At 37.7% G+C, this 26,470-nt stretch overlaps 1 protein-coding gene across 1 annotated transcript; it reads right to left on the bottom strand.

Moving 5' to 3' along the window:
• On the bottom strand, nt 1–25,893 carry plekho1a (pleckstrin homology domain containing, family O member 1a). Its single transcript, XM_032581615.1, has 10 exons — nt 25,588–25,893; nt 23,697–23,846; nt 13,925–14,065; nt 9,953–10,057; nt 9,777–9,878; nt 9,402–9,701; nt 8,232–8,329; nt 5,875–6,037; nt 5,688–5,800; nt 1–4,987 (listed from the first exon to the last, which is right to left on the bottom strand). The coding sequence occupies exons 1-10, from the start codon at nt 25,612–25,614 to the stop codon at nt 4,204–4,206; spliced, it is 1,983 nt and encodes a 660-aa protein (XP_032437506.1). The 5' UTR covers nt 25,615–25,893; the 3' UTR covers nt 1–4,203.
• Between the last annotated feature and the right edge of the window lie 577 nt (nt 25,894–26,470).

The raw sequence follows: 26,470 nt of genomic DNA on the forward strand, positions 1-26,470 counted from the left end.
TGAATTTTGGCATCATTTAATTAAATGTCAAAGTCTTCTTTATTTTATTTCACAACTTTGCAGTTGCATTGTGTATTTGTAAGTTCATACAAGTTAATGCAAAATGCATATACATACATCACCATCCACATAATAGTCCAACAACCTTGTTTTTTTATATTGTTATTTAAACAAGAAATAAAAATCATCAGCTGATAAGGTGAGATGAATCGACCTGCTTTGAGTCAGTTTGACTCAGAAGTTTTCTATAAACCCGTCATGGTGTTGAAACTAACCTAAAGCAAAACAAAGCAGGGGAAGCTGCTCACCTTACCAGTAGTTTAGCTTATTATAGTTTGCATTAGCAGTAGTTGCACAGAAAATCAGCAGTGTTTTTGTTTTGGTGCTCCCACAATGCATAAAAAACATGAACAGATACAGTATATCTGAAGTCAAGTAAAATCAGCAAACCACGCAGGAACTCATATTTCTATATAAACAGTGATTACAGCATTGGATTCTGCCTAGAAAATGCTTTTTTTTCAATGTGCATAAACATATAAATAAATTACAAATGAATGCAGTTGTTTCACGTCCCCTCAAAATCTCACAGTACAGATAACTCACAATGTGATTTAGCTCTGTCAGCATCAGTGCTTTTTTATCCATGCTCTCAGTATTTATGACAAATGTGCAAAAACTCACAAACTGGAGAAAATCTTTTTCAAACATTGCAACACTGCAAACTTAAATAAGAAAGTTATATCTTACAAAATTTGACTTTTTACAGAGACAATATTCAATCTTAACAGAACGTTAGCAGCTCTTAACATCCTTCATGTTCCCAATGAAAACTGAACTTTTAAAGTTGTGGCATTTATTCTGCTGTAAATTTGTAAAATGTACGTTCAGATTTATTTGACTTATTGATTGTATCATTAAATAATCAAGAAGTGATCAGGAATAGTAGTTATTTAGCCAAATTGTATATTAGCTGACATTTTTCAATTCGTCCTTTTAGGATAAGTGTTTGATCAATGTTGTAACAGCTAAATAAAATTCATGTGAAGCGGCCCTCGTGTGATTAATGGCCGTTAGCTAGCAAGCTAGCTAAAGTTTCAATCGAACGGATGATTTGAGCTAGCTAGCTAACCGTTGCTAATGTTGCCTGTTTTTGGTGCCGTCTACATGCAACCATAAAAAACATACATGTATTTTTTTTTATTGTTTCTGGTTTGTGAACTGGCTTTAATGCAACATTTCATGTGCGAAAATGATCTTTTAGTGCAGCTATAACCATGTTTTATGAGTTGTTTTTTGACGTTGTAGCCAAGTTAACTGAACGACACTTTCTTCTCTGCTTTGGTGTATTTCTGCGGTGGCGTCACAGCGCCACACACAGGCCTGGAGTAGTTACTACAGCATTTTGTGTAATATTCAGAGTTTTTGTGTGAATGAAGAAACATCTGGAAACAACAGCGTAGACAACAACCGTTTTTCGAAACATCAACAAATATAAAGATTGTTTTCATGTCGCCAAGGCCTCTACGTTTTTGAAAATTTCCGTGGGTGGTTTATAGACGGGTTAACTTCAACTGCATCATAAAAATTACAAATGAAGTATGAAAATACCTTATTATTCAGAAGGAAAAAATTGAGAACTAGTAGACAACCCAGTTTTCCATCCCTAAACAAGCGTTATTAAATATCAATAGTGTAACATTTAAAATTGTGACATAATAGTTCAAGCGTCATAGTTAGTTTTCAGTAGTAATGAGTTGCATAATCATAAGATTTTTGAAATTTCTTGAAAGTATCTTTATGATACAAGATTTCGTGTCTACTCAGTTGATTTTTCTTGATATCGAAATCTAATGGATGATCTTTTATATAACAGAAGCACATTTGTTAATGTTCTGATGGGAAATAATTTAAAGGAACAAATTAATTCTAAAAAAAAATCTAACATTATGTGAGGATTTAATAAAAAGTCAACTATCAGCCTCAAATATTCAGCAAATGTGCAAATAAAATCCTGATTTCAATCATACAGTAAAAGCTGGTTGCAGCAATATTGTTACAAAGAAGTTCAGTTCATAGTGCAGAGTTTATAATATCTGAGCTGGTCTGCGGCTTTTTTTCAGCCTGAAATTACAAACAAATAATAATACAAAAATCAATTATTGCTTCTTTTCTTCTTTTTTTTTTTGCTCATCTTTTACAACTTCAAACTCCCTGATTTTGGATGTAGCTTGAAAAGACTGAGATTATGTGAAAATCAATAATAAGCTGGAAGGAAACTTCAGCAGATCTGCTGCTCATTAAAGGAGACCTATTATACATTTTTATACTTCCATTTGGCTTTCTGCTAAAAAACACCAAGCGCTTAAAAAAAACCACCAAGCCATTTTCTGGTAAGAAGTTAATGTCTTTTGGTATTTGGCAAAAGAGCCGTTTCAAAAATCTTTCTATTGTTGAGCCACATTCCATGGGCACTGCGCCGTTACCTAGCAACCACAGCCGAGTTCCACCCATCACCTAGCAACCCAAGTGGAGCTCCAGGACGATTGGTTAGCTGGTTTTAGCTATAAAACTATCCTAAACTGTTCAAGCAAGCATAATAGGTCACCTTTAAGCTACAACTAAATAGGGCGATCAAGTGATGTCAAAAACGTTTTTTGAAAGAAATGCTACAAAGAAGATTCAGTGATATATCAGCAAACAAGCAGGTTAAAGTTTTAAATCAGTGCAGAAATCGGAAGTTCATTTCGTTTCTTTAAAAACAAGTCATTTTGTGCTCTTCATTGACTGTCATAAAAAGGTTTGACATCTTGGTTTTAAAATGAACGGAGAGGATTTTCTCTTCAGAGACAAAGGAAGCCGTGCAGCATCGTGAGAGAAGGTGAAGAGGAGCTCCTCTCCATTAAAGCTGCATTAATTAAAATTAAATGTGGAGCTCTCGCCACAGATGGAGGTCTCCTGACAGCAGAGAGGGGGTTTCTGCTTGGTGACGACGGAGCGCCAGACAGGATTAAAGTCAATAAATCCCCTGGAACGAAACGTATCCCTGGTTTTTAAATAATCCATTTATCGTCACGTGCATCTTGTTGCCTTAATCAATGAAAATTTGGAAATGTTTTGGGAAATACGATCAACAATGTAAAAATTGTGTAAACGTTGTTAGTTTTTTGTGCATACAGTGCAAACACAGAAAATCTTACCAAGTATTTTTGGTGCAGTTTCTAGAGCAAATATCTTCTTACACTTGAAATAAGACAAAACTAAATTACAAGTAACTTTTCAGCAAGAAATAGGAGCTTTTTTATGTAACTAATTCCATAATATTGATAGAAAAGTTCTAGTTCAACTGGCAGATTATTTTTACTGATAACGTAGGAAAATGTCTTGTTATAAGTTAAATAATCAGTGGAATTAGTACTTTTTTTGTTAATATTAAGGGGGACGTATTTTTTTTACTTAAATTTGGATATTTACTGTTTTTAAAAACAGCCAAAGTGCTTAAAAAAATAGTGATTTCTGGTGACTGGAAAATGAGTAATTTCAAAAAATTTCCAAATGTAACCTCACAAATCAGCGATCACTGCTTGTTGCTTAGCAACTCAATCTGAGGTCAAGGATGTTTAGTCTGCTGTTCTTATTGCTCTATGTGCTGTACAATGGCTGCTGGAATAGACAAGTGTTTTGTTCTTCACTTACCATCCAGAAACCACTTGCTGCGTTCTTGTTGGTTGTGCAGGAGGCTCTACTTCTGCTTTTCAAAGCTGTATGGTTGCGTATCTGTTTGCAGCCATTTTAAAGTGAGAATGTAAACACTGATTTGGGGGCGTGGCCAGCAGCAGCTTATTGGGATTTAAAGTGACAAAATTCCCTGAAACAACTGAAAGGAACTCTAACTAGGCTAAACTTACCACTCTGAAATCTAATTATCTGATAATTATTTTATGCAAAACATGTAATGAACTTTTTGTATAACCCATAGATCTATCCTATTCTGTTCAAAGAAGCATAGTAGGTCAACTATAAGGAATTATTTACTTAAAACAAGCCTCTATTTCTAGCAGAAATGTTACATTTAAGTTAGTTTTGTCTTATTTAAAGAGCACTAAGGTTTTTGCACTAGAAACTAGACCAAAACAATTTGGTGAGATTTAGTTTTTTTGCAGTGTAAGCATGCAGAGCAGCGCTGCCGGATGTTTGTTCTCGTCATGGCGTCTCGGACTCCTCGTCGTCCTCCGGTGACGTCGGGGAGGTCGGAGTGTCGTCCTCCTCTCCGGCTGCGGTTGCCGCGGGCTGCAAAGCCGCCGCCGCTGCCGTCGTCATCTTCTCGTAGGTCCTCCTGCGCTGCCGCCTCAGCGTCTGGCTCTGCAGCTCCTTCACCTCCTGCAGGACCTCCTGCGCCTCTTTCCAGGACGACACCGCCTCCTCCAGCAGCCGCTCGGCCTCGGCGCGCCGCCTCTCCACCTCCTGATCCTCTCCGGGCTGCTCCGGAGTCGGAGGAGAAAGGCGGAGTTTGTCGGGGGTTTTGGGCAGGGCGGAGTCGAAGGATCTGCGCAGACCTGGGGAGTTTTGGTTCTGCTGGTTCTCCTTAATGATGCCCAGATGAGGGGAGTCAGTTTCGCTGCCCTGCAACGAACCGGATCCCTCCGCCTGACAGGAGTTGGATCTATTCAAACATGGCGGCGTCTCGGGAGTCTTCTGTGGAGGAGAATGATCCTTTCTGTTGGAGCTGGAACCCAATGACCCCTTCAGTTTTGGAGCGTCGGAGCTCTTTGATCGAGGAGAGCCACTCGGCTCCTTCAGGTGAGGGGATTCGGCAACTTTAGCTGCAGGAGAGTGAGACCCTCTGGAGCGAGGCGAGTCGGCAGCTTTGGAGCGGTTCTTCTTGGCTTTGGATCGAGGAGACTCTCTTCCTCTGAGGCGAGGCGAGTCTTTGCCCCGGAGGCGAGGCGAGTCGCTGCTCCTGCTCCTCGGAGACCCCGACGATCTACTGATGACGAGAGGAAACTCTGTCAGCTAGGACTGAAACAATTAATCAGATTCATCGATTTTTTAAAATAATCGTCAACTAATTTAATCATCAATTAATCATTAACTACACTATGCAGACTCAAAAAAGTTAGATGTTGGGGAAAAAAACAACCTATTCAGAGTAATAATTTAACCAAGCTGGACAAAATATATATACAGTTTGCGTTAATTGGATTAATCATGATAAATTGATTATTGAAATAATTGTCAACTAACTTAGTAATCAATTGATCGTAAACTAGAGTGTACAGACTCAAAAAAGGACATTTGCTGGAAGAAACCCCAACAAACTCAGAGCAGTCATTTAACCAAACTGTACAAAATATTTGCCAGTAAGATAAAAACACCTTTGTCTATAAATATGTTTTGCCCAAAACTCCCGAAGTGGCATTTTTTTATATTCACCTGGTTAAAATTCACTAAAGATTGAATTTTAGGCAATAAAACATTTATTTTCCTAATTTAAAAAGTAACTGAATTGTTTATTTGCATAATGTAATGTATTTTTAATATTGTATAGAAAAGGCACAAGTGTTTAAATGAAAAATTTGTAGAATATACCAATTTGTTTATTTGATTAATCATCAGAATAAATGATTAATTGATTAATCGTCAGAATAAAATCATCTTTAGTTGTAACAGAATGTGATGAGACCAACCTGGAGTGTGGAGAGTCTGAGCCCTTGAGGTGGTGAAGCCGAGGGGAGTTGATCCCCTTCAGGTACGTTGAGCTGCCGCCTCGTTCTCTCTCCGCTTTGGCCTTCTGCAGCTCCTATAAACAGCGACATTTACCATCATTTTCACAGCTTACAGTCGGAGGGACAGAGGTTCCTGAGGAAGTCCGACCTGCAGCCTCATTTCCTCCAGCAGCTCCTGGGCTCTCTGCATCCTCTGGGCGATGAGGCTCTGCAGCTGGCCGACAGGCTGGGCGGAAGAGCCGCTGCCCGCCTCCTCTTCGGTCGGACAGCGACGAAGAGCCGAACGAAACTCTGACCGAATCATTGCTGGTCTGGAAAAACAGACTGAGTATTAAATCATTTTCAAGTTCATTTTATTATCAGCCTCTGTGCGTTCAGAGCACCAGACGCCCATCAGTTCACTTTTAATTTATGATAAGTCTACTTTTCTGGTCATTAGGTTGAAATGTACACTTCAAAAACAAAATTTTAACAAGTATTTTTAGTGCAGTTTCTAGTGAAAATATCTGGAATAGACTGGAAATAAGACAAAACTAATTTACAAAAAACCTTTTCATCAAGATATAGGAGCTCGTTTTAAGGCTATAATTCCTTAATATCGCTAAAACAGTGCAATCAACTGGCACTGTACCGTTACCTAGCAACCCCAGCCAAGCCCAGCCGGTAACCTAGCAACAACGTTCTAGTTCCACAGGCAGTTGACTTGTAACAAAACATTTTTCCCATGTTTTAAGTAAAATAATCTGTCTGTTCAGTGGAACTAGTACATTTTCATCAATATTAAGGAATTATTTACATAAAACAAGCTCCAATATGTTACTGAAAAGTTTATTGTAAGTTAATTTGATCTTTTTTCAAGGTATTTACACTAGAAATTACACTAAAAATACTCAGGAAGATTTTGTGCTTTTGCAATAAAAACAAACCTCAGTAAAGACTTTCTGCTGTAACTTCATTAAAAATGGTGATTCTGTTCTAACTTAGGAAGGGTGAAAATGTTTCTGTGTCAATCTGATAAATAACAATAAAATTAAGAGTAAGTACAAAAGCCAATTAGAGAAATCCCATTAATGCATCCAGTAGCTCTAACTACAGGAACATCCAGGTTAAGTCAACAAACCAACCATGAACAAGCAGGTCAGACTCACTGACTCACTAACATGGTTCTGATAGTAAACCAGAATAACTGGTGAAAATCCCAGTACAGTGAACCCTGTTTTTCACGGGGGTTGTTTTCTGAAAAGAACCCTGATAGGCGAAATCCGTGAAGTAGTTACCTTTATTTTTTACAATTATTATACAGAATAATTAAATACTCTACATTGAAACCAAAGAACAAAGCCTGTTTTCAGGCCTAAGCATTTTTTAACAAATATAACGCTTTCTTACAAATAACTACAGTAAAATAATCATTTTGATCATCAATACAAAGTACAGTAGGACAAATTGTATTTCACTGTTCCTCTGACTGTGACGCTGCAGCCTCACTCCGCTCTCTAGTGGCTTTTTCTTCTGAAGCCTGTGCTGCAGGTGAGTTTTTTCGAGAGAAGAACATAGTTATCGATAGTTGTTGTTGCTCTTTTTTCTTCTGGGCAAAAATATTTGCCAAAATTTGCCAAGCTGTATATTTAAATACCGTAACGTTATTGGCACACAGGTAGAGAAGAAGCGCGGAGACTGTTTAGCCAATCAGGACGCAGAACACAATGCACTGTGAAAAAAATCTGCACAAAAAAACCTGCGAAGCAGCGAGGGCGTGAAAAGTGAACCGCGTTACAGAGAGGGTTCACTGTACATGCAAAATGAGAATATGCAAAATCCAAACAGAGGCGCCTCAGTTGGGATTCAAATAGGAAAGAGGCAGAAATGCATCTCTCTCTTATTTACAACCAAAACAAGTCCAGAGTTAAAAGCACAAGAATCAAATTTGTGCTCACAGTTTTTGATGCTTTGACGAGCCATGATTTTTTACTAGTGAACACATTTTCAGATTCAGTGCTCATATTTCACAGTTCCTGCACGAGTTAAATTGTCTGATTGTCAAAAAACCCAGGATTTGTTAAAGTGCCCTTAAAATTTAATTGATAGTCTCTAATATCCTTCCTGATAGCATAACGATTAATATATTTAGATGTAAAAGAAAAAAAAATCAGCGTGACTGTAATTTATTAAATCTGACATATTTGGAACAGAAGAGGATTAGGACGACTGAGATTAAAGCCAGACTTCAAAAATTGAAGTCAGAATTCTGAGATTAAAGTCAGAATTTCAACTTTAATCTTAGAATTTTTCAGAGGTTCAGCTTGTCCTCCAGATTACGGTGCAGATGAAGGAGTTGATTTTAAAACCTGTCATTTCTCTAGGTTATTGTAAAAGTGGATCAAATGAAATTACCAGAATATTTGTTCCAGAGCCTCTCCCCAGTCAAAAGAACCACTTCAAGATGATAATCTAGTAATTTCCAGCCAGATTAAGAGGTTAATCTGTGGTCTGTGGATGTTTCACCTGGAGGACAGGACTTCATCCATGGAGGCGCAGCGACTCCGCCCCTGCATGCTGAACCTCTTCCCTGGCTGCGGCGTTCGAGACTGGGCCTGAAGGACCTGAAGGGGCAAAGGTCAGATGAGCAGTTTGTGGCATAACGGGTTCACAGATGATGATCCACTGACCATAAAGTCGCACAAATAGGAATAAAAACAATAAATTAGCTCAATGGAAACATACCAATTAAAAAAAAATCTTGTTTTTCCAGGTGAGATGGTTCATGCTGGTTTGAAACGTCTATTTCCTGTTTTTTACATCCATGCGTAGCAAATCAACCTACTAGCCTGGTTGATTTGCTCCAAACAACATGCATGAATATTGATAATTGTCTATGTTTTTTGTTTTAAATATCTGAAATCCTGCCAAGCTGATGTTTCATCCACAGATTTCACTCCACAGCGTTGTTTTTTATTTTTAACTAGTTATGAAACACAGTGGAGAAGAAACCTGAAACTGCTACTGTGTCAGTTACTCAGCAGGTCGTTGCTAGGTAACCAAAGAATGAGTGAGTTGCTAGGTAACCAAAGAATGAGTGAGTTGATTCCACACTGCAAAAACACAAAATCTTACCAGGTAAAAGTTCCAGTTCCATTGGAAGATTATTTCACTTATAACGTGGAAAATGTCTTGTTATGCCAATAAGACGAGAACTTTTTCATCAATATTAAGGAATTATTTACTTAAAACAACCTCATGTATGTTGCTGACAAGTTACTTGTAAGTTAGTTTTGTCTTATTTCAGGTGTATTAAGATATTTGCTCTAGAAACTTAACAAAAATTACTTTGTAAGATTTTGTGTTTTTGCAGTGCACCAACATTGCTTGGCTGGTCATGAGAGAGTGAGTGGCTAATGTCTTCTCTGTGCCTACATCTCCCAGAATGCTGTGCAGTTCTGGATCAGAGCTCAGTGAATATTCAACATATAGAATATTGAGAATTCTATCTGATGTGTTATTTACTGACATTGATCACATATTTATTGCGATATATATTGCTATTTATTTATCATCCAGGCCTTCTAAAAACAAGTAGATGGAACCAAATCAAACTCACATTTTCTTTTTACCACATTTTCAGAGTTCGCTTAAAAACCTCATGACAGTTGGATGGAAACATAGTGAGTGTCTCACCTGGACTTGCTGGTTCTTTTGGACTTTCGAGGCGTCCAGGTGAGGCTGTTTGCCCCAGGAGCGCTCGCTGCCTCTCGGTAGGCTCCCTGTCTTCACTTTGGGCTCTTTAGTCGTCACCCGCAGCTTCGAGACGTCGGTTCCCGCCCGCTGACGACCCCCGACCCCGCCTCCAGAGTCATCTTTCTGCAGGTCGACTCGGAAGCTGTCCTCCCAGGATTCGTCGTCGTCATATTCGAGGCAGAAACCGTCCTCCTCGGCAACCAGGTCAAGGGTCAGCATGCCGTGGGAGGAGGTGGAGGCCTGAGGTTTCAGAGACGATCTCATGAAAGGTGGTAATCCAGAATAACAGGAAGGAGGAATGGGGGATGTTTGTACCACGGCCATGAGGTGTCCTCTGGTCGGCAGCCGGCGGCTGTGAGGGATCTTCGCCCGATCTCTGGTCAGATGATCCAGAGCGCTGTCCTCCTCAATGGTCACCTGAAAGCCCATTGGAAAGACATCAATATTTCCACCTCAAGCCCTTATAAACCTGCAAAGAAACCAGGTCAGACCTCATCGAGAACTCTGTTCTTAGCCTTGATTACAGCCACATTCAGCATGTTGATCCAGGACTCCTTCTCCTCCGGACTCACAGCCAGAAACACCAGGTTAGGAACCTGAAAAAGATGACATTTAATCTTTTCTGACCAATATTTTAAAGGTGACCTTCACATAGTTCCCACCAGTCTGAACTGGAAGTATTCCACACCATCTTAGTAGGCGAGAACAATGCATAGCGGACCAATGGCTTTGAGACCAACAAAAAGAAAACACTCTTCACCAATGTACAAGAGAAAGATACATGAACAAAATGGCTGCTGTCAGGATCAACCCATATGAGAAGAAGGAAAATATTTCAGACGATGTGGACAAGCTGCCTCCGATCTCAAACTATGATATAGTTAATAACTGCTTAGTGAACAGGAAGAGTTTTGTACAACATGGAGGAGATTCACGACCTGAAATCTATGGACTCATAATCAATATTTAAATGGATTTATAAAGAAAGTACGAACTTTTCATGTGAATATCAAGGTTCTGGTGACTGGCAGAGTAAGTACGTATAGTAACAAACACGTAGGCTACATGTCCGTCTTAGCTAGTAGATTAAAGCTACATTAGCTAAGCTAATTTTGCTAGCTCAACTGTATGTACTACAGTAAATATCACTGACATTTATCTTAGTATTTACACAGTTGAGTAGAGTACTCAAGTAGTTATATTTTTAATAAGTTACACAGGAATGAGGAGAGATCTGGTTCTAAGTTTGTGGCTTATTTATTGTTGTCATAGCAACTCCATAGCAACAACCTGCCGCGACACCAGTCAGTTACAAAGTTTACGCAAGTGTGACATCATAAAAATTATGTGTTATGTTAGCAGACAAAACATTTTCATTACATTTTTTCCACAAAATCATTCTTAGATAATGAGATTTTGAGTTCCTTTCAGAAAGTTTAAATCCACTTTAAACTTTCAAACAAGTGATAAATCTAGTGACTTTTCTCTGTGTTGTCAGCTGGGATATAAAAATACAATCATGTTTTCTGTGAGATCTTTAAAGCTTGGGAAAATGTTTTACAACCAGAACTCTGCTTTAAATTTTCCTACAACTTTCCCCTTGGTTGAGTTTTATTTAAGTAAATGGGGATGATTGTGAACGCAGACTTCATTAAAAACAACAAAATAAAAACTAGGTATGTGTTTCCTCCCAGTCTATCTAAATGTATTCCTTCGTATTGGTCTATCATTTAGGAAAATACCTGAAGATTTAAAAAATAGAAAATTTTAAGTGGAAGGTTTTTTCCTGCAGTTCATCAAAAATGCTGCAAATATTTAGAAAATAAAAATATCAAATGCTGAGTTAAAACTACACACATCCATGTTTACTTATGGTTAGCTGTTTTAATAATAAACAAGTTAAAACTTTGACATTTATTGACTTTTTAGAAAACCTTCCAGAGTATTAATCTTTAACGAAAGCGGACATAATCTACCACACACGAGAAAGCCGTTTCAGTCACGATTTCTCTTCCTCAGAGTTTGCACGACTGTAAGAAAGAGTAAGCAGGAAGACTGGCATGTGAAAGTGTTTCAGGGATTATTCTGCTGTAACTCACGGACTAATGAGATTCTGCAGATTAAGCTTTTTCAGGGGGTAAAGAAAAAACCATCAGGGCTCGGCCAGTCAGAGCCGCTCAGGGCGTGTGGGAGGGAAATAAACGTTTAGATCCACCAATCCTGACGGAGGAAATGCTCCAATGGGGCGTCTTCGTTGGACAGTTGGGACGGCATAATCTCCGGAAGCAGAGGACAGACGGAGACAAGCAGAGACACATGGAAAGGACGAACTGTAGGAAGTTCAGAGAGGATAAATGCAGTCTAACTGCCCATAAAATAGTTGATGTAACATTCTCACATATCTCTCTGTGGACAGGTCTTTCCGGTTCCTGACCAGATTGTGCAACTAAAACATTGTGAAACTGGACAGAAAGTGGAGGACAAGGGTGGAAGAAAAACAACACGGGCCTAGTGACCAGGAAACAATAAAAAAAAAATTAAGAGCAGAAACAGGAAGTAAATTATTCTGCAATTCAGCAGCCATTATGTGCAGGTTAATGGGAATCTGTTGGTTCTGAAATCAGGATTTCTGATAATGTTTGGTGCTTTTCATGCAAAGAAGAAAGAAAGGAAGGAATGTAAAAATGATGGATGGATGGACGGCTGGATGGATAGATGGACGGATGGATGGATGGACGGATGGATGGACGGACGGATGGACGGACGGACGGATGGATGGACGGATGGATCTTCTTTAACATTTGTTCTTTTCTCAGGTTTCTGGGTTTTTTTCAAGTTTGAACTCTTAAAGTTTCTTAAATCAAAACATTCCAGGAAACTTAAAGTTACCTAAAATAAAATTAACATAAAAAACCAAAATAAAAACTTTCAAAGCTGCTTTATAAATACTGGAGACATTAGGAAGTGACAGATGAACATATATCCGGTCATACATGAGGAAAAAACCACATCTTCCAATCATTTCAGCTGGAGTTTAAAGTCAAAGTAAACCCTGTGGATTTCCCTCATAAGCCTTTTCAATAGATAATCTGAGCAGAAGAAACCGGTCGGCTAAAACCGGACGATTACAGCTGTGCAGCGTTGACATGGCGACATCATGAGATCTGCATGTAAGCCTCCTCTCTGCTCTGAATTATGGTCTGGTGGATTTGGGTCTGCATGACCTCATCAAAGCTACAGCTGAAAAAAAACTTTTCTCACACGGAAAAACAAAAACTAAACGATTCGGTGTTCGGTTAAATATCCGTTCACTGTTAGAATGGAGTTAATGAAATTCCATAAGGTAATTTTTCAGCTATTTACTGAGATTCACCTGAATGAATATAACCGAAGCAGCACATTGAGTTCTGACTTTCATTATTAGAAATGTTATTAATGGGTTTTCTGCACTGTAAAAAAAAACATTTCTTATTTACGGTAAAATACCAGCAGCTGTGGTTTCCAGAATTTTACCGTATAAATACTAATTTTACCATATTTATGTGTAAATTAGAGAATTTGTTTTACAGTGTAGGTTTAAGAAAAATTTGAAGAGTGGATTTACACTACAAAAACAATTTTTTACCAAATATTTTCAGTCTAGTTTCTGGTGCAAATGTCTTGAAATAAAATAAAACTAACTTTACAAGTAAGCAAAATATAGGAGCCTATTTTCAGGCTCCCTGAACCTGAAAAAATACTAGTTCTTTTAACATAGAAATATCGATACTAGATATGGAAAAATGTTTTATAACTAAAATAATCTGCCAGTGAACTGAGTACTTTTTAAAAATAAATATTTAGGAATTAAAACAAGCTTCTATATCTTTCTTAAAAGTTGCTTTTGAAATAGTTTTAAATTACTTCGTGTACTACGATATTTGCACTTTATTCTAGAACAAAAATACTTGGCAATATTTTGTTTCTGCAGTGTGTTAAGCTGTGCTAATTAATGTCGGGGCCTCCGAAGCAGGTTGATCAGTGGCTCTCATTAAATCCAAGCCAAAACCCCCTTCATGTTTTTTGGAGACCACTTCAAAGTAGGAAGTGGACTATAACAGAGAGCATTCTGGGTAAATACAACCAAAACAATTGCAAGAGTTCAGCGCTAACGGAAGAAATGACTCGTAGTTTTTTACCAAGAGACAAAAGAGAAATCCTGACGCCACTCCATTTTGTTTACACTTTGTGAAGAAAGTTGTTACGCCCAGTGTCTTCTTTAGATGTTTCTGTCTCATTTCCTTCAGTGGTTCTTGGTGCAGCGCCCCCACAGGTGAGGAGGGGAACAGGTTTTTCAGACGTTATTGTTTGTTTAACACAGTGCAGTGTGAAAGTGAACCACAGCAGCTGAAAATGTAACAAATGTTGAGATTTTGTCCCCAATGAGTCTCTCAGACTATCAGGTGGCTGCAGGCAGAACTCACTGTGTTTCCTCGCTGCTTGCAGCGCAGCAACGTGAAGCGACTGTGGTTCTTCTTGCTCCGACTCTTCGCCTTCCTCAGCTCCTCTGAACGCTCGTAATCAGCCAGGTCAAACACTTCCTGGGCTTTACGCTCGTCTTTAACCTGCAAACACCAACACAGAAAAAAATCACTCAGATTACATCACAACTGCTTATAATCCAGATGCTTGGCAGCAGCTTTCTGCTGGGGCAGCACAATCTGTGATTGAAGGAACCATGTAAAGTTTAAAATTCAGAGCGAGACACTGAGTGGTGATGAGACTTTCACTAAAAAATAAACACTCAAAAATTTAGCTAAACCTAAGGACTGGACGAAAAATCAACTATATTGATTAATCAAAGTTTTGGTTTTAGAAGATTACATTTTTTGAAAATCTGCATTTTTGTCACGTGCAGTCGTTGGGTTTCCATAGTTCACAGTGCTGTCAATCAACCTCATGTACTGAATCTGCAAACCGTAGATCTTTGAAGAGCATAAGTGGAGCCCCATGCACAGCCAACAAGAATCCAGCAAGTGGTTACTCAGGATAAGTCAACAACTATACACTGGTCTTTTCCAGTAGTCATTGTACAGCACATAGAACGGTAAAACCAGCTCACCAAACATGCTGGAGCCCAGTTGCTAGGTAACGGCGCAGCATCCGTCAAATGTGACTCAATAAATTGGACATTTATAAAACGGTTCATTCCAGACACCAAAAAACATTAACTTATTACCAAAAAATGTCTGGGTGTATTTTTTAAACACTTGGGTTGTTTTTATTGAAACAGCAGAAATCCAAATGGAAGTACAAAAATGTGAATTTTGTGAACGTCCCCTTAAAAAAAGGTAAAAATGGCCAATACGTGGTGTTTTACAGCATTTCTCCCTGATTTAGAAATGCTTAACAAACTCGTCCACATCTGTCTCTGCTGCTCGTTTAGCACAGAGTCAATGACACAGAAATAAGCTTGTGTTTGTACCACAGATTGTACCATCTGGTTCCACCCAGCTGCTCACCGATTCCATGAAGAAACCTGAAACCAAAGGACCGATCCAAACCTCCACCTTGTGGCTCCGCTATTATTGGACCTTTTATACAGTTTGGGAGATTTTTTTTATTATTATTGTGTTTAATCTAATGATGTTCTTTAAAATATAGGTGGTTATTTGACCCATGACCCAATCTTCTATAATGTTTAATAATAATAAATAATATTGAAAACAGCTTTTTAAAACTGAATTATTTATCATTTTACACAAATAAGAGCAGCTGTTTTCATTCCAGTTCGTATTTTTCACATTCAGGTCGAACATCTGGCTCATTAGCTTGAAGATTTTGACTCGTTTCGTTCAGATAAATAAATATGATACCATCTGTTCCAGGTGTAAAGAAGAAAATCTTTACTGCATTAAGTCAATGGTGGGACACAGTGTTTATTAGAATAAATATGGATGTTTTACAGTGTTATTTTTGTAAAATTTATTTATTAAATTTATATGCGCAGACGATGAATATGTTGATTTAACAAAAAATGAGTCAGGAAAAGGGAACTTTATCTAACCGAACCACTGTTTATTTTTTACATTTCTTTGTTTTTTTAACTTTGTTTATTTTTATTATTCCAATGCTATATTTAAAAAACATTAACTATTTTTACCTGTTATACCCTGAGCTAGCCACTGCACAATCCGTACCATCAGCTAATTCACATATGCGCTAGTAGAAGTACTTCCAGGGAGAGTATTTTTATGAATTTTTTTTATTTTTATATTTCAGTGTAATCATAAAAAGAATATATGATTTAAAGAGAATAACAAGAAATGAAGATAAAAACGGTTTACCCGCATTTTGCTGAAAAAAAGTGAAGTAAACGTAAAGAGAGTAATAACCAATAAGGCTAAAGGTTGTGATTATTATAAAAGCAAATGTTATTTTGTCGCAAAAATATCTTACAGTCCTGCAAGTCCTGATAATATTTGAACTAAATTATGAGTGTTATTATTCATTCATAAGGAGACGTGAAAATACTATGAGGTCTGACTCTCTTGCTAGAAAGTTAGGAAATAATAATGTTAAGGACTTTTGGAAAGAAATAAAGAAAGTAAATAACTGTAAAACGTCACTTCCATCTACTATTGATGGTGTTACTGGTGTAAAAGAAATCACTCAGTTATGGAAAGAGCACTACAGTGCGCTGTTTAATTGTGTCAAAAGTGACATTTCTGACATAGAAAGCATTCACAGTAATGAGAATGTGATTGTATCCCCACAAGAAATATATCATATAATTATGACACTGAAAGACAATAAGGCCTGTGGGATGGATAACATATCCACTGAGCATTTGAAAAATGCAAGTAAAAAACTCTGTGCATTACTCTCTATGTGTTTCACTGGCTGTCTAGTACATGGTCTGCCACCTAAATCAATGTTATCTGTCATTTTGGTACCCATTATTAAAGACAAAGCGGGTAAGATTAGCTCCTTGGAGAATTACCGACCCATAGCTTTAGCTAGTAGTTTGTCGAAAGTTTTTGAAAGAGTCCTTCTAAATAGGCTGGAAGAGTTTCTTTTGACCTCTGATAATCAATTCGGTTTTAAACCCAAACATGGTACAGACATGTGTATTTTTGTGCTACAGGAGATTTTAGATTTGTATAATTTGCGCAACACCACAGTATTTATGTGTTTTATTGATGCTTCTAAAGCATTTGATCGCGTGAATCATCAAAAATTGTTCTGCAAGTTAGAAAGCAGAGGTGTACCCAAATATCTGATTAGAATAATGGTCTATTGGTATGGTCATCAACTAATGTATGTCAAATGGGGTAACTCATTGTCTGACTCGTTTAATGTTGGTAACGGAGTAAGGCAGGGAAGTATATTGTCCCCTTACCTTTTTAACATCTATATGGATGAACTAACAAAGCGCCTGAATTGCTGTAAAACAGGCTGTGTAGTTGGTGACCGCACAATCAATCACATAATGTATGCGGATGATTTGGTAATCTTATGCCCATATAGTGCTGGCCTTCAACAATTACTAAGGGTCTGCTCCCAATATGGATGTGATTTTGATGTCAAATATAACGCTAAGAAAAGCAATGTCATGATTGTTAGAAGTAGAGCAGATAAGCATCTGATAACCCCTGACTTCTCTTTATCTGGCATTGTCCTCAATATATACAATGAAATTAAATATCTGGGACATTACATAACTGATGACCTATCTGATGATCGTGACATTTATAGGCAGTATTGCATGATGTATGCACAGGCTAATATTTTGATCAGAAAGTTTGGTATGTGTTCATCCTCTGTGAAGGTAGCTCTTTTTAAAGTTTTTTGTACTTCATTTTACACAGCCCATCTATGGCGAAGATATAAAAAAAGTAGCCTGCACAAACTTTATGTGGCATACAATGATGGCCTGAGGCTCCTACTCAAAGTGCCTAGATGGAGCAGTGCCAGCCACATGTTTGCACATAACGCTGTTCCCACATGTGCAGCTGCGCTCAGGAATCTCATGTATAAATGTATGTGTAGATTACCCGTGTCATACAATAATATAATAGCAATTTTAGTAAACCCTGTTTTTAGTACAGCGAGATTTTTCTCAAGATTGTGGAAACATTGGCGTCATCATTTATTTGTGGCTCAGTGACTGTCATGTTCCTTTTTGGGTTTTTTTTCTTTTCTTTTTGTTTTACTATGGACCTCTTTTGTGTCTGAAATAAAGATTGATTGATTGATTAAGAGAATTATAAAACTGTGTAGAAAAATAGGTCCTATCAAAACATAAATAAATATGTTACACTTTGTCACGTTTTAAGAATAATCCATAATTATTTATTCAAATGAACCAGATAATGCTGTGACAGAGAGAATATAAATATTAAATAAGAAGAATCCCAGGATTTAGGTTACAAATTAGCAACCCCAGCCCGTTACCTAGCAACCCTGGCCCGTTACCTAGCAACCCCTAGCGGAACTCCTGCGTTTGGTCAGTTGCTGCTCACAATATCACATTCATGAAGCCAAAGGTCAAACTCCAACGGGATATTTCCTCCAAGAACTTCTTAATGGTGACTCAAATATCAAGAAAGCTGCGCGTAGGGAGACGATTCTGGAGATGTTCCAGATTTATGACCCATCTGCTTGACAACCTCTATGATTAACTGGCATTTTGTTTGATTTATTGTTGTTGGTAACTGGCTAATAAACATGTTTTATAGGTCGTACAATTTTCACACAAAAAGACAATGGCTGAACAATGAAGCTTCATTGATTCATAAATGGTTTAGTTGGTGGCGTTTACCCATTTTTTCTACATTTGTTATGTTTGGGCGATTACATAACAGCCCAATGATCGGGAGACAGAACAACGAGATTCAGTTGCATCACGTTTTTATCACACTGGTGACGCCACGTTAAGCATTTGGTTCCAGTTTGAGTCCAAATGGGAATTCTCTCCTAACCATAAAACAGCGAACCGCTCAGTGGAAACGAGGAAATACAGAACGTCTATAAAACTCAGTTCTTCTTTCTCTGTCCAGCAGGTCTCACAAGAATAAATAAGAAAGAATCAAATCAAACATCGTAGTTCCAGTCGTCGCGTGGATGCAGCATGATGCTCATGCTGCCATGCAGTCGCTGATTTGCATTTGCAGCTGAAACGAGTCGTGGAGAACATGGCTGCATCTTTAATCGATTAGAGACGGGGTTTTCTACCACAGCTGGTGTTAGAACCAAAGGCTGCAAAACAAAAGACGGCATAAAAATTCAGAAAATTAAATTAGAAAAAATAAAAATATATAATCAGAAAGACATAAAATGCACTAAATGAAGAAGAAAAGTTAAATTCAAGTAAAAGAGACAAAGTAAATATATGAGAGCAGTTCTGTCACAATAAGCAATAAATCAGTTAATTGCATATAAATTAAACGAGCCTAATAATTTCTATTTGTGTGATTTACTGTTGTTTTCTCTTTTGTTCTCTTTCTACCAAAAACTGGATGATAAAAATCTCCAGTCTGGTGATTTTATCTCAACTAGCCACTTTTTTTTAAAGGATAATTTTATTTACAGAGACTTTATAATTAATTGTATTTGTTATTTCGGTTGCTTAGTTTATTTATTTAGAATATGTAAAATGTCTTCCAGTTCCAGTGTTAAATATTCATTAGAATTGAAAGTTTATTGATCTTTGAGAATCCCACATTATTGAATGATTATCATTATATTACACAACAATATTATCGTTTATTTCAGCAACTTCTGGGACTTTTAATCGCCCAGAAACGTAACTACTGTGACATATATGAGAAACACTTTGTTTCCCTTTTAACAAAAATAGAGAAAATCTTATTTAATCATTAATTTCAGGATATTGTTTTGCTCCAAACAAAATCTAAAAAAGCCTAAAGCAGCTTTTTTTAGTGGCTTAAAATAATAAATATATATCTCTATATGTTTGTGCTTTAGTATCATAATGTTAGAAGTATGTTTAGTTTGTCTGGGATGATGAATGTTAATGAAATATTGGCAATATTCCATTTAAATGTGATATGGATTAATTTAAAACGAGTTTGTTGAACTTGAGACGTTTTATGAGCTAATAGTAATACAAGACTGTAATACAAATGAATAAAAGTCGCTTCATAAACACTCAGAAACCTTTAAATGTATAAAATTGTTCCATATTTTGATCATAATAAGGATAATTTAACATTCCTCTGTCATATGGTGTGTTTAATGGCTGCAGGGTTTGTGGAAGTCACATGTTGAGCAGCCATCAATACCATGATCAATACCACAATCTATAGTATTTACATGGAGCCTGAGCCTCAGCACCGCCGACATGGAGACGTTTCAGAAAATACGAGACAAAAAAAGGAGCTTTGGGTGTCTGGACGATCAATTATCTGCATTTTTCATGAGAAATATCTGCATGAAGGAGGAATGTCTTCTCTGCTTTAGTTTCAGAGTAAAACTGCTACTTTTAAAAATAGAAATCCAACACACACACACACACACACACACACACACCCACGCCAACACACAGCGCCTCTGGCTGCAGTAGTTAGCGGACCCGGGTCATTCTGAGACACAGAAACAGGACGAATCCCCGAGACTCACAGTGAAATAAATATGTAATTACAGGAAACACACACAGGCTTTTTTCATCGCTTCACAGCAGATTGCAGTGATTTACAGATTCTCACTCAAGCCTCAGACTTGTTTTCTTCTTACCCTTGAGCGCGTCGTTACCCAGAAATCTAATGATTTATGATGTAAATAATAAGATCAAACTCCCCGCAGCATGAGCTAGCAGCACTAACTGGGTTAGGGTGAGTCATTATGACGCCGCTCGGTTCGTTCGGCCGACCTCGGCGGCAGCAACAATAACAGGAACACGAGTTTCTGCAGCTAAAATAGAGCTGAACAGAACGAACAGAACCTCTCTCAGCAGAAACACGCACTTTATTCCTGACTCTGCATCCGCATGGAGCTGGAAATGTCTATTTTTAAAGAAGAATAATGGGAAGCTGGCGAACGGATTCTGGTTTTATGAAAGATGTTTTCAGTACTTTAATTATTTCTGCAGAGTTTGTGTTTGTAACCAGTTTGTGATTTTCTTCTTTCTGGTTTAATCTTACTCTCTGTAATCTTTCCACTTCTTTGTCCCCTTAAATAAGGTTTTCACAGTTTCTGCTTTTAGTTGAGGGTTGATCAGGCCTGTCGCAATTAAGCAATAAATCAATAAGTCACATGATAAATCAAAACAAGCTCTATAATTTCCCTTTGCCTTATTTATCAATTTTCTTTATTTTCTCTATTTCTACCAAAACCTGGATGACTAAACTCTTCACTGTTGTGTTTTGGTCTCAAATAAACTTTTTTTCAAGAACAATTTGTTTGAAGACTTTATGATTAATTTTATTTGTTGTTTCTGTTGTTTTATTTATTTATTTTGGATTTTTAAAATGTCCTCCAGTTCCAGTGTTCAATCATTTAACTCTTAAAGTTGCTCTTAAAGGGCTGGTTGAGACAGAATCTATTGATAAAACCCACTAAAATATCTCCTAAAATATCAATATCTGTTTGTTTCAGCATTCAATAAGTGTTTCTTAAAATTAAATAACATTAAACATATTTTCACGCTGATCAGCCCATCCAGGATTTTGTCTTTTTTTTTTGCAATCAGAATCACAGATTTTGTGGTGCTGAATTAGAAATATTTCTAAGGAATTTTTATTATATTTGCACTAAATGATGCTAAATGTGACTTTTTATTAATCGCCGTATCAATCACAGACTATGACTTGACATCAAGTAATGCTGAGTCACTTAAACTAAATGTTTTTGACCAATTTTGAGAAATAATTGCAGTAAAATCAGAAACAAATGTGGGGATCTGTTGATTTTGTGAATTTTGCATATTTGTAAAGAACTGAAAGGACTTATTGATGTCGTTTGGAGTCTAGAGGGCCACATAAAAAGCTACAGCGGGCCATTTTAGGCCCCCGGGCCTGTAGTTTGACACGTGATATAAATCATTTAAAGTGAGTATAAACTAATGAATGGTCGGTACAAACAGCTCCTTCTTATGCAGGGAAAAAACAAAACAACAAAAACAAATTGACCAACTGTTGAAGCCATTTTTATTGTTCAAACTATTCGCCGACAGACGGCCTCCACCGTCTCAGACCCGCCTGCCTGCCTGCACTCTGTGGAGATAAAACCAGCTGAGATGCAAAACTCAGAAGAAAGTGTTTGAGAAAGTCTGGCTCAGCGTCCTGTGTGTGGAGCTGCATAAAGCACAGTTACGTAATGCTGGAGCAAAAACAGAATCAGTGTGAACACTCAGCACTTAGGATCCAAACTGCCTCACTGACAGGAAGGTTCATCTGATTCCCGACACGAACAAACGGCCTGCAGTCAAACCACGCAGCATTAAAGGGGACCAGTTATGTTAAATTCACATTGTTCAGGTTTTTGTACTTTCATTTGGGACTCGACTGCTTCTAAAAACAACCCAAGAGCTTTAAAAAAGCCCAGCACAGCCAGTTTTTGGGAACAAGTTTAAGACTTTTGGTGTCTGGAAAAAGAGCCATTTCAAAAACCTCTGGAACGTAACATTACAAATCAGCAGGCTGTTACCTAGCAATCCCAGCCAAGCCCAGCCCGTTACCTAGCAACCCAGCTGGAGTTCCAGCATGTTTGGTGAGCTGGTTTTACTGCTGTACAATGGCTGCTGGAAAAGACAAGTGATTTGTTGTTGATTTACCACTTACTGCATTCTTGTTGGTTGTGCAGGAGGCTTTACGTCTGCTTTTCAAAGACGTGTCGTTGTAAAATTGTGTTTCTGTTTGCAGCCATTTTCATGTGAAAATGTAAATGTTGAGTTGGAGGCGTGGCCAGCAGCAACTTATTTAGATTTAAAGAGACAAGACGCCCTAAAACAGCTCAAAATAGGCAGAACTGACCAAACTAAAATCTCACTAATTAGGAATGATTTTGTGAAAAAAATGTAATTAATGTTGTGTACAGTCTGTAGATTTATCCTAACCTGTTAAAGGAAGCATAATATGTCACCGTTCACATTAATAAATTTGTCTACCACAGAGCAACAAAAAGATGTGAAGCAGTTTCTCTAAAGAGGATGTTGGATTTTCATAGAACAGGAACTTGATGACGGCGGTTCATGTGAAATGTTTCAGAGCCGACCGGCCATCATCTGAGCTGGAGGTAAACACAGATTACAGCACATTGTTCCTCCCTCCACTCAATAAAACATCCATTTTACATCAACTGACTTCATGAAACATCTAAACAAACAAAGTCACATCCTGACTTTACTGGAAACCTGGAGATTCTTAGATTTATCAAGATTTAAATCAACATCACAAATGTTTGACCCGTGTAATTTACCCAGGATGCAAATATTCATCAACTATATCCATATTTAATTGGACTGTTTAACTAGTAGCTGTTGCCATAAGTCAAGTTATTTAGCACAGTCCAAAAGTTATAGTCCTTTCAAATCTCTTAACTGTTTTAATTACTTTCCTGGTTGTCTTTATTCTTGATTTTGGTGTATCAGTGTTGTTTTATAGATGTTTTTAATCTATTCTCAGCTGCTTCTAAAAACAAGCACTTACCGGGCTTTATGCCGTTACCTAGCAACCTCAGCCATGCCCAGCCCGTTACCTAGCAACCCAAGTGGAACTCCAGCACATTTGGTGGTCATCTGGTTTAAGCGCAGTATGCGCTCTACGATGGCTGCTGGGAAAAATGCAGCCATTTTCACATAAGAATGCAAACGCTGAGTGGGGGGCGTGGCCAGCAGCAGCTCATTTGGATTTAAAGTGACAGCGCCCTAAAACAGCTCATTCTGAAAGGAGCTCAAAACAGAAGACTGAAATCTCTTAATCTAAAAATTATTTTGTGAAAAATCTGTAACAAACATGTTTGGACCACTGACCATCCCAACCTGTTCAGGGATCGGTCGCCGTTAGAGGAACACAAACTCTGGGAGACAAGAGTTTCTTTTTCACTCTCCCACATCTGATTCCTGAGTCAGTCGCTGCTGCTAATCTTCGCTGCCGCTCCAGGACACAAACCGTCTCCGTCTCTCTCTGACACTAACCCACAGTGATGTCGCTGACACCAAACAGCTGCTGAAGGCAAAACGACTCCCGGTCCTCCCAGTGCCGTCCCATTGTTTCCGTTTCGCTTGTTCCTCACCTCCTTGTCTGAGATGTAGAGGTGATCTCCTTTCAGCACCAGGTACCGGCTCCGCCACAGCTCCCTGAAAATCCCTCGACCGCAGAACTTCCTGATCCAACCCGCCTTCTCCGGCTGCTGGACGGCGAGCGGACCGGAGTCCTGGAAGCCCTGAAACAGAAGAAGAAGAAGATAAAAAGAAAACAGCAACAAAACAAGAGAAACCACGAGTTCACAGCCAACATGTCACCAACAAATTAAATAATCATAGAAAGAAGGAAGGCTGATCAGATTAATCGATTATCAGATTAAGAGTCAGGAAAAAAGTGCGTGTTTCTGCTGAGAGAGGTTCTGTTAGTTCTGTTCGGCTCTAACAAAGTTAGCTTCACCTGGTTCAAATTCTGTAAAATTAAATCTATTAATCCAATTATTAGTCAGTTAATCCAAATTATAATCAACAGATCAATCCTAAATTGTATTGATACGTTAAGCAGAAAAAGTTGAAGTATTTTTATTTCACAAATGATCAGGTGTTCAACAAAGGAATGCTGTGTTATTGTATTTTAGGCAATAAAATTTAATTGTTTGTTTATTTGTATCTTTTAAAGTATTTCTAATATTGTATAAAAAGGTTTAAATTTAAAATCAGCAGAATGTGGCAATTTTGTATCCAGTTAATTGACTAATCATCATACTAATCAATAGATTATTTGATAACCAAAATAATTGAGTTGCAGCCCTAGAAATAATTAATTAGTGTTATTAATGTGATTATTGCATAAACGAGGAAAAGAAGGAGCATAAAAGGAAAAAAATATATTTTAATTTCACAAACAAACAAAAAAAGGATTAACATTAACTCATAAGAAGATCAATTAATCTTATTTTTAGGTTTAAAAATGAGGAATGACTGGAAAAACCAGATGAAAGCAGATAAAAAATTAGAAAAAAACAACAAAGTTAAAAGGTAAAGCTTTGATCTGAGAGTAGAAGAGGAAGAGAAGAGGAGGAATAACGTGTGACTGATGGAGGAGTGCAAATCTTCACGATGATCGTGTTTGTCATGATCTCACTGCTCTCCGTCAGTCTGACCTACTTTAATTGCATAACAGCCCGACTCCGACAGAAGTAAGAGGAAAAAGAAAGCTGAGCGAAGAGCTGCAGAGAGAAAGAGACGAAATAAAACCAACCAGGAGGAGAGAAGCAACAGGACCTGACGGGGAAAAACTTTCAAAGGGGAAAATTCAAAGAAACAACAAAAACAGACATGAAAGTTGAGCTCAAAGTGGTTTGGGATGTTTTATCCTCTGATCTGACAATAACAGGTTTCAGGATTCCAGTTATTTATCTGGAGGGAAAGAAGAAGAAGAAGAACATTTTGAACATTTATCCCCCAATTTTTGACTCCATCTTTAAATTAGTTTAGTAAAAAGAAAAAATAAATTTCCTCCTCAGAATGTGTGTGAAGCGTTAATCTGAGGATCCCAAAACCTAAATGATGGTGAAATGTCATGAAATACGCACTCAAGCTTTAAATGTTTAACAAAACCTGGGTGAAAACATAAAAACAAAAAAGGTTGAAAAAAATATAATTAAACTTAATTTATTTACACAATAGATGAATAATAAAAATGTAACAAAATATGTTTATTCATTAATTCATCAATGAGATGTAAATTAAGTTAAAGTTATTGACGGAAACGTGGCAGTGATTAGAAATTTCAATGGAGCAGCGTGATGAATATTGATAAATAACGAACCTGATCAGAAATCTGAGGGATTTATTTTCACATTTATACTCTGCTTCTGCCAAATTAAACATTTAAACAGCTTAATCCCGGATGAATGTTTAAAACTGACTCCAAAGCTAAAACAATAAAATAAAATAAAGAATAAAACGTGTCTGACTGACCCGTCTGCTTTGGTTGCTTTTCTTCATCCTCCCTCCTCTTCACTCCCAGGGGGAACCGCTCAGTCGGAGCGCTGGGGAAGAAGGAGGAGGTTCGGTCCGGCCCGGAGGGAGCTGCAGCCCGGACTCTGGTCGCTCCGGTCCCCGGTGAGGTCCTGGTGTCGGTGCCGCCGCGTCCACTCGGGTCCACGCCGGTTGTGTCTCCTCCTCAGAGCCGCGGCTGTTGTCTGAACACAGGCTGCATCTTTTCCTCCTGCGCGTGCGCGGACCGCTTTGAAGCAGATGCTCTTTGGCTTCGAGCACGCGCGCTCTGCGCACGGCGGGTTTCTTTTCAGCGAATTAAAAAGGAGCGCGACAGCGACACCCAGCGGCACCAGAGGGGAACAACAGAAGAAACACGCCTGAAAATGTTTATTTTATCGAAACGTTAAGCAACAAAACAGTGAGAAATAAATAAATAAAATAATAATACATTTCATTTTTAAAATAAAAAATATTAATTATAATTTCTGACGTTATTTTCTGTCAGATTATGGCACAAAATTGATTTAATTAAAAGCTTTACAGTGCTTTGCAAAAGTTGTATTTCGTTGAGATCTTATTTTATAGACGAACACAAAGCAGATATTCATTGTTTGACGGCTTATCAGGGCCATTGTAGATAGAAAAAAGAGTATATCTCTGCCAAAAAAAATAACTCAGAAATGTTCATATTAATCTCTGAAATTTTTAAGAAAAAATTGGAAATTTCTGAATCTGAAAAGTCGAAATTTTGCATAATAATAATAATAATAATAATAATAATAATAATAACTGGACATTTTGAGATTGAGCTAAGGAACTTTCTAGAAAAAATCTTTTCTGAGTTTGGAAAGTCAAAAAATTT

The sequence above is a fragment of the Xiphophorus hellerii genome, chromosome 13 (genome assembly GCF_003331165.1).
Source record: "Xiphophorus hellerii strain 12219 chromosome 13, Xiphophorus_hellerii-4.1, whole genome shotgun sequence".
NCBI lineage: Eukaryota > Metazoa > Chordata > Actinopteri > Cyprinodontiformes > Poeciliidae > Xiphophorus > Xiphophorus hellerii.

Bases quoted from the DNA above. Each gene is read 5' to 3' on its own strand.
- plekho1a (XM_032581615.1), bottom strand. From the start codon at position 25,614: ATGAAGAAAAGCAACCAAAGCAGACGG. The intron at 10,058-13,924 runs GTGAGTTCTGCC...CATCTTTTTCAG, and splicing joins GCAAGCAGCGAGGAAACACA to GTTCCTAACCTGGTGTTTCT. The intron at 9,879-9,952 runs GTCTGACCTGGT...ATGGGCTTTCAG, and splicing joins AGAACAGAGTTCTCGATGAG to GTGACCATTGAGGAGGACAG.